General features: G+C 39.1%; 1 protein-coding gene across 6 annotated transcripts in view; it reads left to right on the top strand.

Annotated features, from left to right (window-relative positions):
- Nucleotides 1–19,200, top strand: part of Plekhm3 (pleckstrin homology domain containing M3) — a 215,109-nt gene that overhangs the window by 17,468 nt on the left and 178,441 nt on the right. For all 6 annotated transcript variants that reach the window (XR_013424271.1, XR_013424270.1, XM_040294802.2 and 3 more), the window contains exon 2: nt 778–1,675. Coding sequence is in view for 4 of the 6 variants with exons in the window: in XM_040294802.2 (XP_040150736.1) it covers nt 1,066–1,675 (610 nt within the window). In the remaining 2 variants the exon portion in view is untranslated. The remainder of the gene's footprint in view (nt 1–777; nt 1,676–19,200) is intronic.

Raw genomic sequence — 19,200 nt, 5'->3', positions numbered from 1 at the left:
ATTTAACCTAATCTTGGAGATCTAGTGTTTCCCAGAGTTAGTTGGTTTTCCTGTAGGATTCTTTCTCCCCAGGCAGAGCTGTAAGGGGTCAAGGCTTGAGGTCTGAACTAAAGCCAGTGCTTCACCCATAGACGCCCCCGGGCTAGACCTGTACTCTGAGGCCAATCCTGGAAGCCTCAAGGAGTTTGGAGCTTGAAACCAGTTTCCAAGAAGACTGGAGGAATCCTGAAGTCTTGGAGTCATCATAGGGCATTATATAATCTCACCAGAGTCACAATAACATTCAGGTTTGATAAAAAGAGAGAGTTTCCTTCTCTGCTTCCCTCTTGCACCTTTAAGCCCAGCAGATTATCAGTGCTTTCAAGGTTTGTAAAGCATTTATGACTTTCAGACTCATTATGATAGAGGCCAGTCACAGAAACGCTACTCTCTTTTGCTTACTATTTTAGGACAATGTATCAAAGCTTTTGCCAGGGTAGTCTTTTCACAACTACTTTCAAAGGTTTCTCTGTGTGAGTAAAAGCTATCGGCCTTATTTCTCCTTATGAAGAATTCCATCCTGCTCTGTGTAAGTTCTAGTACAAAGCAAGGAGTGATGTGTCCTCCTGACAGTGGAACTTTGTGTACATGTTGTCCCCTTTGTGTAAAGGGGACAACATGTACACAAACTACATGGAAGGGTTGTAAAGATTGAAAAGTAATTGGGCATATTTGAGTATTATAGTATTATAGTACTCTGAACCATGTACCAATGTTGTCCTATTTATTTTATTCCAGGAAATCAAGAATTGCCACTGCATTACTTTGACAAGCACTACCTGTTGTCTTCAGATAAGCTCAAAGAAACATCCCTCTCCCTATACCTCTGTTAGCTAGCAAATGTTTTCAATGACCAGGAAAACATCAATCACTCTTGAGCTTGGCCTGCTCTAGGCAACTGAACGAAGGTTCCTTCCAGTGGTTTTCATAGCTCTATTGCTGAAGCAACTCTCTTTGTTGGATGAATGTTCATGAAGCTCTTTCCTGAACTAGCTTAGGAGGCCTAGGCCTCTTGGAACCTGTGAAATGGAAGCTTTGGAAGTGGATGATATCAGCCCAGCATTAGAAGTTACTGAGGATTTCTTTAGTACTTTTGATAGCAAGCTAGAAAAGGCTGTTCAGCAAGCAGAAGTTTATGGGATTCAGGAAGTCCCTGAACTGGTGGGACATGAGGTACTCAGTAACATAACAGACAATGGTGCTATGAGAAATGTTGCCTCCCTGGGCAAGGGGGGCATGATCTGGGACCACTGTAAGAGCAAGCTCATAGAAACCAAAGCTCAAAATGTCTTCCCTGCCAAAGAACAGTTTGTGGTCCAGAGAGGGACAACTCCAGATAATCTTTCCTGGATGGAACAAAAGGAAGCATCAACCTTTAATTTTTTCAATATCTGTCAGCGTCGAAGGGATAGACCTCGTTCTGTGAATGACTTATTGGATGAAACTTCTACTTTCAAGCCAGGGCATGCTCGATCAAGGTCAGATATTACCCAAGTGGACTGGCGCATGGTCCTCAAAACCATGCCTTTGCAGCAACAGCAGCAGCAGCAATCTTCTCTTCCAGGTCCTCCCTTCACCAGGCCACCTTTTCTGTTGCCCTCTCCAAGTAAGGTAGAAGATGCCCAAGGAAATACTGGTATGTTTTTATATTTGAGGTTTATTGAACAATGTTAATTTTTTCCCTTTGTCTCTCTTGTATCTGCTTCAGGAGAATGTTACTGTCCAGTATCCACATCTGGCTTTCCTTATTGAAGTTCTCTCTTCCATTTACGTTTGCATTTTACTTTACCTCTAGTCAACAGTCCTAGTATCTTCTTAAAAGGCATTTAGCAAAAAGACACCTATGATTAATTCTTCCTTTCTAATCTTGTGCATTAAAATCAGAATAGTCTCATATTTAATGTATTTTCCTTTGAGTATTGTATGTTACTGTGTGTTCACATTAATAGCTGCTGATTGGTACACCTTTTGGGCTGAACCTTGTGTTGTGATGGATTTGAAGACCTATGAAGAAAACACAGTTTCTGCCCCCACAGTGCTTCTGCTCTAGCTGAAGGCATCAGATACTAATGAAGACTCAAGAAGTTCCTCAGTAATGAGAGATAGTAGATGGTCAACTGAAATCTTTGTGGGGAAACATCTGCTTTACTTTATAGCTGAGTGAGTGGCAGGGACTATAGTGGACAGAGGAGGGAGAAGACAGTGTAGACAGTGCAGACCTCAGGCTATAGGGCCTTGCATTTCACTTCTCCTCACATTTTATGCATATACATGTGCACATGTAGGTAAAACTCACATACTTACACATGAAATTTCTCTTCTGTAAGTCCTAACAAAAATCTTTCCATTTTCCTTCAAGATAACCTCATTTATACAGACTATCCATTTTTATTCCTGATGATTCTTTAATAACTCTGCTTGACCCTTAATTTGGATGGCTTCTCCCCAATTAACGGGGTTTCTGTGTATGTGTGTACTTTATATTGTTTGATAGTTACTTTCATCTGTAGCATTGCTTGGCAGTCCATTGATACATTTTACATTATAATGTATAAAATTAGTTTGTAAGTGCAACCCGAGGCAAGGGTATAGTTTAATATGTATATTAAGGAAATGAGCTGTCCCTGCCACAGTGCTGCAGTTTCACATATAGTTCAAATTCATCCTTTTAAAATTCTTTCTTAGCCAGGTATGATGGCGCATGCCTATAATCCCTGTGAGTCAGGAGGCTGAGGCACTAGGATCATAAGTTTGAGGCTAGCCTGGGCAGTTTGCAAGACCCCACCTCAAAATAAATTGATAGATAGATAGATAGATAGATAGACAGATAGATAGATAGATAGATAAAAATAAATTACAAGTCAAATTCATGACTCGTAATTTCTTTCCTCCTCTCCTCAGTCTTCTTTACATCTAGCCAAGGGGGATGACCTTGGCAATAAAAGGAAAAGGACATTATAAAGCAATTATAAAGCAATGGTGACTGATCAGATAGTAGAGGAAAAATGAGTTGCTAAGTCCCATTCATATCTAGCAGAATGATGGCTTTGCCTTTGAGCTGCTTGGGTGCCTGTAACACGTGCACTCTTTGATTAGAAAATAACCTCAGCTGTGTTTTTGTTTCTTAAAATTCATTTAGAATTTTATCACTAAGTCTCCTTGACCATTCTAAAACCCTGGCATAAGCCAAATTAAAAGGATGTCATATTTTCAACTTTATTTTTCCGATATTCTTCAGCTTTAAATTCAAGAACTAGGCCTTACTTCTCTAAAGTTCTGAACTTTTCCTTGAGTATTTGACAAATATGATTATTATTCTTTAATTCTCAGTTGAAAAAAAAGTCAAGGGAGAGGGAGGAGGGGAGGGAAAGAGGAAGTAGTGGGAATTGAAATGGAGCCAATTATGTTATATAAATTTATGAATGTGTCAAAATGAACCCCACTATTATGTATAAGAATAATGCACTAATAAAAACTTTTAGAAAGTTGCCTATAACTTTATATTAAAATAGATCTAGTGAGTGGAATTTTGAAACAAACTGTAACAAATGGCATTTGCAGGTATTTGTATAATACATTCTGGACACTTTGGGTCATCTACAAAGTAGACATCCGAAAGGAATCAGCAAACTTGAGCAAAGGACATACTGAGCTTCAGATCCATTTTTTCTAGCATGCTTTGGTGAGCAAGTAAGATAGGTCATGTTTTATTGCTCACTAGGTCAAGGGCAGGAGCAAGCAATGGCCAGTCATTCTTGGGCTGGGAATAAAGATAAGTTCTAGATTCATGGATGATCACCCTCTCTGGTGACTAGTTCTCACAAGCATTTGAGGAGAGATGTGCCAACATCTGGTGCATACTAGTCAAAATCACCTAATATCATTGAGTAGAGTTTATTTCAAAATCTTTAAAATTAGCCATACAAACTGAAGAGAGGCTCCTTGTTTCCCCTGAGACATATCCCAAAAGCAGAGGGAGGTGGTGTAGTATCTTGGCTAGAACTGGAGATGAAGATCCATTACTTCTGAGTCAAGCCTGAGCTGCAGACTTCCATGTCCAACTGCTTGGTTAACATCTGTATTGGACTGTTCCACAGGCACCTCAAACATGTTTATATTATATCCCAAAATGTTTCATAATCTTATCATCTCCCACTTCTGCTGTTCTAAGAATTAACAAAATTTAATGAGAGACTGGGGGATCCTGAGAAGAAATGATATTTAGTGAAATGTATTTATTTTGATGTGATCAACTTGGTTTTGTGTCCAGCTCTGTCATTCTTATGGGCTTTATTACTACATGGTCTTATATTTTCTCCAGTTGATATTCATTTTTAATCCTGTCTTTTTCTGATCTCACCTTGAATAGTTTAAAGACGTATCAGGAATGTCTTTCCTTCTCCTTGTCCATCTGTTCTTCTTCTCCTACTTTGTATTATCCCCTCTTCTTCCTCCCATAACAAGTTCAGAGGTCTTTATTAAGTAGCACCTCAGTGTCTTCTGCCACCATTGATGGTGAACAACTGGCTCTTGAGCCATATCAAGGTAAAAGATGCTTTGGGCACAAAGCAGATTCTGTTCTGGTGTAATGAGGGCAGCAGGTAGCTGTGGGTGGTAGCAGCTATTTTGCTGTCTGAAGAAGACCTTCTGATCAAACAAATAGCATTTTAGCTAAAAACACTGACTCTGAACTTAGATTGCTAGAGTTCCAAACCTTCTTCTAATCCTTTCTAGTGGGGCAACATAAGACAGGTTTCTTAATATCTTTGTTGTTCACTTATTTTTTTCTATAAAATGTGGGCTAATAGTAATATACATTCAATTCTTGTGGACATTAAATAGGAGACATTAATACAGAAGAAACTGAGGCACACAAAAGCACTCTAGCTAGGCAAGGACTGTCTCCTGCATTTAGAATACTTACTGAAATACATGGCTACCGTAGAACTGGTCACAGTTCTTTGGGGGACTGGTGAATATGCAAAAGAGAGACTGTAACTTTGCCTTTCACACTCTTAAATATTAGCCATACAGAGAGCTGAAGTGAACTGACCCCACAGATTTGGAAGCATAGAATAAGGGCCTAGAGATTGTGCATTCTAGAGATTGTGTTGCCTCTGGCACAGGCAGACCCAAGGCTGACTCATTAAGAAGGAATGTTGCCTGGGCCCATTCAAGAAGGGTGCTGCCAGGGTGTCTGTGCAGGTCAGTGGGGGTGTGGCTTGAATCCAGTGTAATGACTGCTGTCTGCATTCCCTGAGAATAATTGGATAATAAGGTCAACAGGTTAGGTCCTAAAGTGATGGGAGGAAAGACCTCAGGCAAGGTAGTAGCAGAGGCAGTTATTTCTAAAGAACCTCCAGGTAGGTGGTGGAGAGTAAAACTTTCTCAGGGTAAGCTCCTTTCCTTACTGACAACCCAGTGTCTGACATGCCCTGGACAGCTGTTGACTGGGAATTACTTTGAGGGAGAGCCCTGATCCACCACCAAAATGGCTGATTTCTAGTTCTAGCACACCTTAATTAAAAAGACATACTCTTGATTAGTATCCATACTTAACCCTCTTCTCCTCTGCATCATTGTCTGCTGCTCACTGAATATTGATACAACCACAGATACTAGGAATTTCCCATAGGGTGGAGAAGGCAGAGTCCTAACATTACAGAATTACAATTCAAATATACACATACCTTTTAGGTTAGAACAACAACAACAAAATGAACATGGTGAATGTTAGATATGTTATATATTTGAAAGATAGGTTATAAACACATACAAACATACACTTGTCTCTATAAATGAAGACACACTGTAGAGGAAGGTGAGGTTTTATGGAACTCAAAAGTGTCTTAACTCTACTCCTAACTAAGTAAGTTTGGAAAAACCACTTATCGAATGTTGCCTTTGGTTTACAAACCTACAAGGCAGTTAAATGATCTCCACAGTCCTGCCCAGCTCTAAAACTGTCTCTTTTAGGACATATTAGAATTGACCCTGACTCATGGTTGTGTCGGAGCTAATTAGTAGTCAGATCTGTAACAAAAGATCAGGATGAAACATGGGTATGGTTGAAATTATTTAACACTGAAAATTTTCTGTGTGCCCTGTAACTCTACTTCTGGATTAACTGTAGTGGCAATTTTTAAAAATCAGAAATGTTAAAAGAAATCTTTTGCATTGGCTAGAGAGCTCTGAAATTCAACAAACTGTCAGAATCTAACTTACTTTCCCTCCCTGGCTGTGTCCACATTTTCATCTGCTTGGCAAGCACCATAGTCACCGAGCTTCTGTTTCCATAGGTCTTACTCTCTGGTGACCTAGTACCATTCCTATGCTTGTATTTTCTTGTTCTGAGTACTTCAGGAGAAGGTCTCAAGCAGAGATTTTCTTTAGGACTAGAAAAACCATGGCAATATAGTTTCTTTATCCTGGGTTTTATGTTACTCCGTTTCGGTTTCTTTTTTCCCTCCTGGTCTTTCACTTAAAAAAAAAAAAAAAGCCAAATATGGGACTTAAACTAAAATGACTGCTATTTCAATTATGGTGTTTCTAAAAAGACTTGGAATCAGTAGAGGTGGGAATATTCCTGTGAGCTTAAAATAAGTGAGGTCACCAGGACAAGGTTTCTTGCTGAATTTATGATTCACCATTCAACAAGATTAGTCAGTACAAAGAAGTTGCTAAAATAGGCTATAGGAAGTTGATTTTGTATGGTCATAGAGTCTCCCTGGGTTGCATTGTTGAATGTTGGCTTGTGGCAGCTCTCTGGAAACCCTCTATGCTCATCGACAATCTGCATTCTGATTCCTAACACTTCTGTGTGGGAATTGTGAAAACAGTGTCTGATATTCTTTGTGGTTATTCTTTTAATGTCTTTTATCTTTTTTTTTTTTGGCTAAGGAAAACTATGGTTATTAATTTTACAAACTGACAAGAGTTATCTTCCTCAAACATAAGTCTTTTCATTCTTATAAATGAACCCTGGCTCCCCATTACTTGAAAAATTAAGTGTAAACTTTATAAAGCCTTCTGGTTTCTTCCCAGCCTCATCGCCCACACCTTCCTTCATCCTAACCTTTTCTGCCAGTTTTTAATGTGCCATGTGCTTTCAAGTTCCTGGGCCTTTGCTTGTGCTATCTCTTCATCCCAGAATACTTTCTTTGCCCTTTTCACTTACCAAGAATTTTCCATTATCTTTCAAGGACCAATTCAAATGTCACATCCTCCATGAGACCTTTCCAGTTTGTTTCTCAATTAATATCCTTTTTGCCCTTTACCTCTGTTTCCCAAGCACATTTTATTCTGTTGAACATTATTGTTAATTGCCTATCTAGCCAGTTTTCATACTAGGTTAGAAGTCCTTTTTTTTTTCTATTTTTTTTTTTTTTAGTTGTAGATGGACATGATACCTTTATTTATTTATTTGTAGTGCCAAGGATCAAACCCAATACCTCACACATGCTAGGCAACTGCTCTACCACTGAGCTATAACCCCAGCCCGATTGGAAGTCTTTTGAAGATATGAACCATATAGCAGAAGACTTTGTACTGTACCATATATAAACCAATGGAAGGTTGAATTCTAGTATCAATGCTTAGAAAATCAGAACAGTATAGTTACAATTTTTTTCCCAAGAGGAAATGCTTTCTTTTCTCCTTACCTACACCTTGTGTCAAGTTGAATGAAGTTTGTTATTAATGTTTCAATGAGAACTATCATTAAATGAGGGTTAACTTTATACCCAGCCCTCTGTTAAGTATTTATTCTTTATCTTAATGAATATTCTCAGTAATTTAACATGGTAGGTGATAATGTCCTGATTCTACAAATGAGGAAACTTGGGCTAAGAGACTTGAACCCACCTAAGGCCATCCACAAAGTTTATGGTGAGGCTGGGATTCCAAGCCAGGCCCAACTCCAGAGATGACTCACAATTCCTCTGCTAGACTATCTTTCAAGCCCAAGGACATTTAGGCCTCATGCCTCATCCCTTCAACACAAATAAAACAGTTTGCCCTATTTCAAACATTTGGAGTTCTACTTGCAACTTGTCTACTTTGTGGTATGAACTTGGCGAAGTCATTTCACCTCCAGAAACCTCTTTCCAAATCTGTTAAATTAGAGTGTTTTCAGAAGCAAATAAGAGAACACTTGACTAAAAGTGGCACAGGTGGTAAGGCCATTATCCTCTTATTTTTTCATCTAACTTATATATAGCTATTGAACACTTAATGAATGTCAAGCACTATTTCAAGAAGCCCAGAAGTGGGTGGTCCCAGTGTCATCAATTTTTCTGCCTTTTTGCTCTTTCTATTCTCAGTGTATTGGTGATGCCTCTTTTCTTCCCTCATTGGTACAACAATGAGGGGATGGGATGTGCTTATAAAATATGATTTGGTTAAAAAGAATAAAATATGAGTTAGTTTCTGAATTATAAGATCATGAACCATTTTTATTCAAATTTTCCTGTATTTAAAAGAATAGCCGGGGTGTAACTCAGTGGTAGAGTGCTTGTCTACCATGTGTAAGGGCTTGGGTTGGATCCTCAGCACCATAATAAATAAATAAATAAATAAATTTTAAGAAATAAAGAACACTTTTTTTCCTTCAAATTTTTATACTAGGATTGAATCCAGGGGTGCTTTACCACGAGCCACTCCCCCAGCCCTTTTTAAATTTATTTTTTAAATACTTTTTTAGTTGTAGGTGTGTGCTGTTGAGGATGAACCCAGTGCCTTGCATATGCTAGGTGAGCACTCTACCACTGAGCCACAACTCTCCTGTCCCCTCCCTTTTTAATTTATTTATTTATTTTTTTAAATTTTGAGACTTAGGGCCTAGCTAAGTTGCTAAGGCTGGCCTTGAACTTGAAATCCTCCTACCTCAGCCTCCAAAGTTGCTTGGAATACCAGGTATATACCACCATGCCTGGCAAGAACAAATTCTTCAAAGAGAACAAATTGACACTGTAGTAAACCCTAGCCTTTCTTCTAGCTGGTGATGGCCTTCTGGTCTTGGGTTTTGTCATCTCAGCCATTCTAACCCACATCCACAACTCCAGAGGTTTCTTTGTCCACAAAGACAATCCCCTCCACACCCAGACCCACAGCATCTGGATTTCAAAGACCATCACCATTTATTGATGAGTGGACATTTGTCCTTTCCAACTTTCAGTTGTTCAAAGGAAGTTCAGTTAAAAAAACTACATCATCCATTGCCACAAAACTGAGCCTATTTTCTTACCCTTTATGTAAATGGATTTGAGCTTATGAGTCCTTTCCAAGAAGGACAGTTTGCAAACTTAAACAAATGTGCACAAATATCTGTATAACTTCTCAATTTTACCAAACTACTGAAAACATCCTCAGTGCAGTGTTAAAAATGTCCAGGTGCTGCAAGAAATCAGGCCTGTGCTGAAGTTACTCAGCAAGGCAAACTTCTGCAGAAGGATGTGCTACAGAACAGTGAACAATCTGGCAAGCAAGCATGTGTAGGCAGGTAGTCTGTCTGCTTTTATTCATATCAGCACTGCGCTTGCTCTGATAGAAGGAGCTCAGGATTACAATCTATGTGATTGGCTCTGAAGAGGGCAAAGGGAAGAGCTACAGTTAAAATGGCTAGACTGGATACAGGTTGGTAATCTCAAACTAGCTCTGATTGAATCTTAACATTCCACTTTTACACTTAAGCCTAAATACTATGTTCTGAAAATAGACCACTAGACTTTCTATTTTTTAGGAGTGCAAAGCCAAACTATTCAACTGGTGAGGGAAGGGTCTTTTTTGAAGGAGTCCACTCCTGGAGGACTCTCCCAACAATTATTTTTTTGTAAAATATTAGAAAAAGTCCAGAGAGTTTGTAAAAAATCAGAAAATAAAAATGGTTTACCAAGTGAGGTTGTGCATGTTTGAATTCCAATTACTCAGGAGGCTGAGGCAGGAGGATCACAAGTTGGAAACCACCTAGACTAATTGGTGAGATTTCTGTCTCAAAAAAATAAAAATAAAAACAAATAGAGATGTAGCCCCATGGTAGAGTGCCTCTGGTCTCAATCTAGTTTCCAAAAACATAATTTTAGTGGTTTTTAGCAAGGTGTGCAAGCATCACCATTATCTAATTCTGAGCCATCTTCACTACCCCAAGAAGAAACCCATGCCCATTAGCAGTCACTACCCTGTTCCCTGCACCTTTCCTGCCCCTGGCAACTACTAATAAAGTCTCTTCCATGGATTTGCCTATTATGGTCATTTCACATAAATGAAATCATGTGGCCTTTCCTGACTGGCTTAAAAAAATGCCCCAAATTCATTTTTTTAGGTATCAACAGCCAAAGATAGGAAGGGCAAGTAGGACATTTCCTCTGGGTCTCTTTCCCAGATGCTCCCAGTAGAACCCCCTCAGTGCTAGAACCAGGTCACATGCCCCACCTCATGGCATCTCTGGTAAAGGAAGATAGGAGTACTGATTGGTTTGAACAAATTATAATTCTTTCCATGAAGCAGGGTAAAGGCCATTGTCCCTCACCATATTAAACCTAAATAAAATCAGGGTTTTCTTGGCAAAGGTAACTGACAGGTTTTGCACCAGATGGGGCTGGGCTGATGGGATTTCTGGGATCCCTTCTGGTTCTAAGTTTCTATTATTCTCTGGATGGACAAAGATATAAGTAATGGAATGGCATTTATCTTAAAATCTGTCATCTGAAGTTTTGTTTTTTGTTTTTGTTTTTGTTACTAGGGATTGAACCCAAGGGCACTTAACCATTGAGCCACATCCCTAGACTGGGTCTTGCCAAATTGCTTAGCACCTCACTAAGTTGCTGAGTTCACTTCAAACTTGCAATCCTCCTGCCTCAGCCTCCCGAGTCATTGGGATTACAGGTGTGTGCCACCACACCTGACTTTTGCCCTATGGCAAAGCATGAGGAGCTAACATTTATTATTGCTTGTGTTCTTGATAATTGCCATTCTGACAAAAGTGAGTAGTTTTGATTTGCATTTCTCTAATTGCTAGAGATGTTTAACATTTTTTCATATATTTGTTGATCAATTGTATTTTTTCTTCTGTGAAATGTCTGTTCAGTTCCTTAGCCCATGTGTTGACTGGGTTATTTGTTTTCATTAGTGTTAAGTTTTTTGAGCTCTTTATATATCCTGGAGATTAGTCCTCCATCTGAGGTGTGTATGATAAAAGATTTTCTCCCATTCGTAGGCTCTCTCTTCATGTTATTGTTTCCTTTGCTGAGAAGAAGCTTTTTGGTTTGAATCCATCCCATTTATTGAATCTTGATTTTATTATTTGCATTTTAGGAGTCTTGTGAAGGAAATCAGGTCCTAAGCTGACATAATGAAACTTTGGGCCTACTTTTTCTTTTATTAGGTGTAGGGACTCTGTTTTAGCGCCTCCACATTTTTTCCACTTTGAGTTGAGTTTTGTGCAGGGTGTAAGATAGAGGTTTAATTTCATTTTTCTATGTATGGATTTCTAGTTTTCCCAGCACCATTTGTTGAAGAGGTTATCTTTTTTCCAGTGTATGTTTTTGGCACTTTTGTCTAGTATGAGATAACCATATTTATGTGGGTTTTTCTCTGTGTCTGGAACTGTAAATCAGTGCAGCCACTCTGGAAAACAGTATGGAGATTCCTCAGAAAACTTGGAATGGAATCACCATTTGACTCAAGTATCCCACTCCTCAGTTTATACCCAAAGGACTTAAAATTACCATACTACAATGATGTAGCCACATCAATGTTTATAGTAGCTGAATTCACAATAGCTAAACTATTAACCTAGATGCACTTCAACAGATGAGTAGATAAAGAAAATGTGTTATGTATACATAGTAGACTAGTACTCAGCCCTAAAGAAGAATGAAATTATGGCATTTGCAGATAAATGGATGGAGCTGGAGAATATCATGCTAAGTGAAATAAGCCAAACTCCAAAACCCAAAGGCTGAATGTTTTTTCTGATAAGCAGATGCTGATCCACAATGGGGGCAGGGGAGAGAATAAAAGAACTTTAAATTGAGCAGAAGGGAATGAGAGGAGAGGAGCCGGTAGGGGGGTGGGAAAGATGGTGGAATAAGATGGACATTATTACCCTGTATACATGAATGATTACACTGCCAGTGTGACTGTGCACCATGTACAATCAGAGGAATGACAAGTTGTGCTACATTAGTGTACAGTATGTTAAAATGCATTCTACTGTCATATATAACTAATTAGAACAAATTAAAAAAATGGGTTTGTGATCTCCTAATCAGGTTCACACTCAAGGAGGAAAATCAATCAAGGACTGTATTGATTGTTATCATTGTTGCCCACAGTAAAAAACTTACGTAGAAAAATATCCCTAAGATGATGTATCTAGCTATGGAGCTAGATATGTTAGGGATTCATTTCCTCTGCAGCCTACACAGATAATCTGCCTTTCCCCCTAGGTTTATGAGGAGACAATGAATGAGATATACTCTATTTAGGTCTTCAAAGTAGTCATAGAAATATTATTACTTGTACCTACATCTTTTCTGACAGAATAAGTTTGTTAAGAAATACCTGTGGGATAACATCTGTGCACTGTGCTGCCCAGCACTATTCTAAGTAGGGCCTGTGAAGCATATTTACAGTGTACAAGACACAGTCACTCTTTGGTTCCATAGTGTCCTTCTCTTCATGTTTTTGCTATGCATATTTGTAGCAGTGTCATGACTAATGTGAATCTTATTAATTTCACTTCTCTCCTATTCTTGTAATAAGGAGAACAAAGACCTAAAATTAGTTAAAAGTGTTTTGCCAGTTTCTGGATTAAACATAATTGAGTACTATAACATGAAATAATTGTGCTTGGAAACTGTTTTAACAACCAAAAATGCAAAGAGAAGAGTGATGATCGTGATCTAGAATGGCAGAGAAGTCTTCCTTGAGGAGAGCATATTTCAGCTGAGCTTGAGGGTTGAGCACAAAGCCCAGGTGCCGAGCACAAGTACACATGAGGGATGGCCAGGAAGTAGCCTGGAACTGGTTCATTTTGGATAGCAGTGGACTGAGGTTATGAAGCTATATATATATGTATATATATCTCATAAGATTATATTTAAGCCAGACAAATAAACTTGGTGTGATGTTTCGCAGAAAGCATTTGAAAATTTCCTGAAAGTTAAGATTAGAAGGGCACTTTATTTTTATTTATTTTTATTTTTTATATGTAGTTTTTAGTAACACATGACAGTAGAATGTATTTTGACATATCATACATAGGGTAGTATAATTTCCCATTTTCATGGTTGTACATGATGGGGGGGTTACAGTGGTTGTGTATTCATATATGAACATAGGAAAGTTATTTCTGATTCATTCTACTCTTTCCCATCCTTCTTCCCTAGAAGAGCACTTTACAAGAAGTTCACAAGTTACCAAGGGTAATAGGGTGGCAGGACCCTCCTTTCTGTTAGCCGTATGCTGCCCCCATCTAGTACGCAGCTGAACTAAAGTCACTCGTGTGAATTTGGGGTGACACAGAATACCTTTTATAAGCTTCAAGACAGCTTTCCCCAGCTCCTGGCCTTAGGCTCCCCAAAAAGGGAGGCAAGAGAAGGTCCCAAGAGAGAGAGACAGAGAGAGACAGAGACAGACTAGATTTGGAAATGGGCTTTTTTTGTGGTGGTGGGGCAGAAGGAATAGCTTTACAAAGGAACAGGTGAGTGTAACTTAACCCTAGCAGGTGACTCCTACTCTTGGAGCCACACCTTGTTATCGGAGTTGGGGTAATACCTAAGTAACTACCACCTGGTTCAGAACCCCTTGCTTCAGGACTTAATGTCATATTCATCCAGAGTGGCTTCCCACAGCCTTATGTATCCAATAAAGAGACATGCATTGGAATAGCACTTTTGACCTCTCCATTCCTTTGCACACTCCACCCCTGAGAAGGAGGAGTGACTTATTTGCAAGCTTACAAGAGGAACCAGGTAATTTGGCTCTCTCACAAGAAGCACTAATTCTGGCCAGCTCCTACAGATCTGTTCCCACATGCAATCCACCATTTATGTATGGTCCCTCAGGAGGAGAGAACTGGAGCTATCCAATGTTGCTTGTGTCTCAGAGGTAGGTCTGTATAATCCTGAGGTTCGATTTATTGCTACACACCTAATCCGCATGCTCTAATTGGCTTATATTTTTATTTCCATGTGTCTCAGTACCCACTGTCAATCCCAATTGGTTCAAAACTTGGGTGAGAAAAGGGGATGCAATCTACTGTCTCCACTAGCCCAAGCAGTAAGTATAATGTTGGTAGGTGGAAAAAAATCAGAGATACAAAAACCAATTAGAAGGTTCTTCTAGTTTATCATAATGTGAGGTGATGAGGACTCAAACTAGGGTGACTGTGGCACAAAGAGAAAGTGGGACTTATGAGAAGAAAAAGAAGGACTGTAACTGAGGATAGCTGAGTATACATCAGTGAAGGAGAAAGAAAGCCTCACCCTTTCCGCTTTCCTGCCTTCTTCAAATACTGTCTTCCAAGTCCATCTCTGACGCTGTCACCTCCTCAAGATTCTCAAGAACTTCTCAGGCAGAAGTTCTCTCTTAATTCTCTGAGACTTAGAGCCCTTTAGCTGTACTTGTCAGAAGGCTCTGAGCACTTGGTGCAGAGCCTTCTGGGCCTGTGTTTTTCTTTCTGTGGGCTATAAAATGTCTCAGGGGTGGAGTGTGCAAAGGAATGGAGAGAGGTCAAAAGTGCTATTCTAATGCATTTCTCTTAATTGGATACATAAGGCTGTGGGAAGCCACCCTGGATGAATATGGCTTTAAGTCCTGAAGCAAGGAGTTCTGAACCAGGTGGCAGTTACTTGGGTATTACCCCAACTCCGATAACAAGGTGTGGCTCCAAGGATTTGTATCTGATTCATTTGGCATTTCCACAGATTCTAGCACAGACTTTTGTTGATACAGTCAACAAATATTTTTAAATTTATTATTTTTGGTACCAGAGAATTGAACCAGGGGCACTTAACCATTGAGCCATGTCCCGAGCCCTTTTTATTTTTATTTTATTTAAACACAAGGTCTTGCTAAGTTGCTTAGGGTCTCACTAAGTTTCTGAGGCAACCTTTGAACTTGTGATCCTCCTGCCTCAGTCTCCTGAGTCGCTGGGATTACATGTATGCAACAGTATGCCCAGCTTACATTCATCAAATATTTATGGAGCCATCCACTGATATATAGGGGTGAGAGTTATCAAGATCCCTGCCTTCAGGAGAAGGAGAGGGCACTTTGAAGGAAATAAAGCAAGGTGGTATGACAGAGACAGACTGAAGGGCTCTTTAACTTGAGTGCAAGGGATGGCTCCACTGAGAACAGCACCAGGTAAAAAATTGAGAGATGCAAATAAAGCAGTGGAGTTGGGGGAAGTGTTCCAGACAGAGGGTGCAACAATTTCAAGGGCTTTGCAACTAGAATGTGCATGACTTGTTTAAGGAACATAAGAGAGGATGTGGTGAGAATGAGAGAAGGGATTTTAGAAGTCAGAGCAATAGTGAGAGGCCCGACGACTATGAGCAACAAGAAGTAGAGTCATTGTAAGAACAGCCAGATTCTGCCATTGGAAAAGTATAATCATGTTCATATTTTTTTTAGTAAAAACAGTGAATATTAGAAGATAGAGGAAAAGAGGTTAGTAGAAGGAGAGTTTTAAAATGTTTCAGATGACAGGTAAACAAAGTTAAGATTGTTAAGTACCTTATAATGAAGTGTTCTCAAAGGTCTAGGATGTTACTATTGTGAAGAGAGATTTGGTCTCTGGAATCAAAGAAAGTAAGGAGAGGTGCTGATAAAGATCTTTAAACCAGACAGCAAATGCGTAATGTAGATCTTTACCACCACAGTGACACCACAGCACTGTTTTCTGCTGAGTCTAGATGTGGTCTTAGCATCTTTCACAATACAGAGCTTCAGGCAGTTATTATCAGTTAATGGAAGATGCTTTCTGTCTCTGCTTCAGACAGTGCTAGAAGGGACCACTACTTTAGGCCCAGGATTAGGGGAGCTAAAAGCCAGGCAGTCTGTAAGCAATGAGGTCCAGGAGCCCCTGGAATTAGAGTCACTGGCTCGAGGTTGTAACTGCTCCTCAGTTGCTTTTTACTTCCTTACTGATTTTCAGAATAATTTTATAAAATTTGACAAATATTTTATGAATGTGAAATAGTAGAGCCATGGGGGTACAGAGGAGGATGGTTATTTTCATCCTGAGGGTTTGGAAAGACTTCAGGAATAGGTAAAATGTTATAAGAGCCTTTAAGTATGAAGAGAACTTGGTGAGCAGAGATGAAGGGAACCCAGGAAGGGGACTGCCGAAGCCTGTCTGACTGGGCAAAATAACCGGGGGTGGAGTGGGGGTGTGGGGGTGTGATGAACAACTTGTGTACATTGATACAGCAGGAGTAGGAGCCCTTTATTGTAGGACAACAGAGGTATTTATACATTTTGCACAGCTTATCTTAATTAGCATAAACTAGATACATCAGTCAACCAATAAGGAATCTCCACACTTAATGGCTCGCTTTTGTTACTTCTCAAACCACTCCCTCTGGCATTTTGCCAGGCACCATCCAGACTTGTTAAGGAACTCTAACATTCCCCTGGCAAAATGCCAGGTGTTATTTTGACTTGTTTACAGACTCTAACAGGGGACCCATGAGAGAAAATGTGTGAAAGGTAGAGAGAGGTGAGCAATAGAAACAATCATCAGGTGGAAAACAGATTCAACCTCGAGATCCAAGTAGCACTTGACAGAAACCACGAGAAATGGAGGAACATTTAAGCAATATTATGGAGATAGACTTGACCAAATCCAGAATGCAGAAAATTTATAGGACAAATAAACCAATTTCTTCAATAAAAACACAGGTAGAGTTGGGGTACAGTTCAGTGGTAGAGCATTTACTTAGCAAGCATAGGCCCTGAGTTCAATCTCAAGCACCAAAAAAGAAAATTAAAATGAATAAATAATATGTGGAATAAAAAAAAAAGGAGGAAGAGGGAACTATTATAGATTTAGTAATATGTCAACCAAATCAGTATATGAACTCAACTTGAACAGACTAGCTATATTAAATGTTTTGAGACAACCTGGGCAAGTTAGACATAGACAGGATATTATTACATAAGGAATTTGAGGGGCTGTGAAAATAGTTATCATATATAATTTTTATTAGAGTTTTATAGTTATACAAAGTAATTGGGTTCATCCAGACAAACTCATCCATGCATAGAATTTGATTTCAGTTTATGATTGCCCTTTCCCTTTCCTTTTTCTCTCTTATCCTCTTTCCCCTCTCACCTTCTGCTTTGTCTACTAGACTTACCTTTGCTAATCTATTAATTTATATTTGATTGGTTCTTTCTACTTATTCATAAAGGTGAATTTCCTTGTCATATATTTATGTTTGTACATAACATGATTTTTTTTAAGAATTCATTCTTCATTTCCTTCTCCTTCTCATCACTCCACCCTTATCTCTTGACCTCTTTCTTTTATATTATTGATTATCTCTTTATCTTTATGTTATTATCTTTCCTTCCCTATTTACTTTGTCTCAAGCTTTCAAATATGAGAGAAAACACTTGACCTTTTAGTTTCTAAGTTTGACTTATTTCACTTGGCAGGATATATTTTCCATTTCCATCCATTTATTGAAAAATGCCATAATTTTATGCTTTTATATTGGCTGAGTAGAACTTTAGTGTTCTACACACCCCACAGTTTCTTAATCCATTTATCTATTGATGGGTATCTGGGTTGATTCCATAATTTAGCTATTGTAAATTGTGCTGCTATAAACATTGAGGTGGCTGAATTGCTGTAGTATGCCAATTTTAGATCTTTTAGGAAAATACTAAGGGTGGGATAGCTAGGTCACATGGTGGTTCCATCCTTAGTTTTTTGAGGAATCTCTTTACTGCTTTCCAGAGTGGCTGTACTAGTTTGTAGCCCCACCAACAATGTATAAAGTGTGCCTTTTCTCCCCAAACCTCATCAGCATTTGTTTATATTCTTGATCATTGCCATTCTGACTGGAGTGAGATGAAACCTTAGTGTAGTTTTGATTTTCATTTCCTTGATTGCTAGAGATGTTGAACATTTTTTCATATATTTGATAGTTATTGTGTTTCTTCTTTTGAGAAGTTTCTGTTTAGTTGGCTTGCTTGCTTTTTTGGTGTTAAGTTTTTTGAGTTCTCTGTATATTCTGGATATTAATTCCCTATCAGAGGGGTAGTTGGCCAAGGTTTCCTCTCATTCCATAGGCTCTCTCTTCATACTCTTTTTTTCTCTTCTTTTTATTATTTTTTTAGATGCATGGACCTTTATTTTATTCATTTATTTATATGTCGTGCTGAGAATCGAACCCAGTGCCTCACACATGCTAGGCATGTGCTCTACCACTGAGCCACAACCTCAGCCCCTCTCTTTATACTCTTAATGATTTCTTTTGCTATGCAGATGCTTCTTAATTTGATGGCATCCCACTTATTGATTATCAGTTTTATTTCTTGCACTTTGTGGGACCTGTTAAGGAAGTCAGTATCAGCCCCTATATGATAGAGTGTTGACTCTGTTTTCTTCTAGGATTTATAGTTTCTGGTCTAATAACTAAATCGTTGATCCATTTCAATTTGAGTTTTGTACACTGTGAGACGTAGGGGTCTAGTTTCATTTTTCTATGTATAGCTTTCCAATTTTCCCAGCACCATTTGTAAAAAAGGCTGTTTTTTAATCCAAAATATATTGCTGGCAGTTTCATCAAATACCAGATGGTTGTAGGTATTAAGATTTTTCTCTATGTCTTATACTCTGTTCCATTGGTCTTCCTGTCTATTATGCTCGCTCGCTCTCTCTCTCTCTCTCTCTCTCTCTCTCTCTCTCTCCCTCTCTCTCTCTCTTTGTCTCTCCTCTCCTTTCTCTCCGCTCTATCCCTCTCTCCCCTCTCTCTATCTCCTCTCTCTCCTCTCTCTCCTCTCTCCCCTCTCTCTATCTTCTCTCTCCTCTTTCTCCCTCTCTCTCCTCTCTCCTCTCTCACCTCTCTCTCCCTCTCCTCTCTCTTTCCTCTCTCTCTCACTCCCTCTCTCCTCTTTCTCCTCTCTCTCCTCTCTCCCCCTCCG

This window comes from Ictidomys tridecemlineatus, chromosome 7 (assembly GCF_052094955.1).
Source record: "Ictidomys tridecemlineatus isolate mIctTri1 chromosome 7, mIctTri1.hap1, whole genome shotgun sequence".
Taxonomy (NCBI): Eukaryota; Metazoa; Chordata; class Mammalia; order Rodentia; family Sciuridae; genus Ictidomys; species Ictidomys tridecemlineatus.
This window is presented reverse-complemented; position numbering and strand designations above follow the sequence as displayed.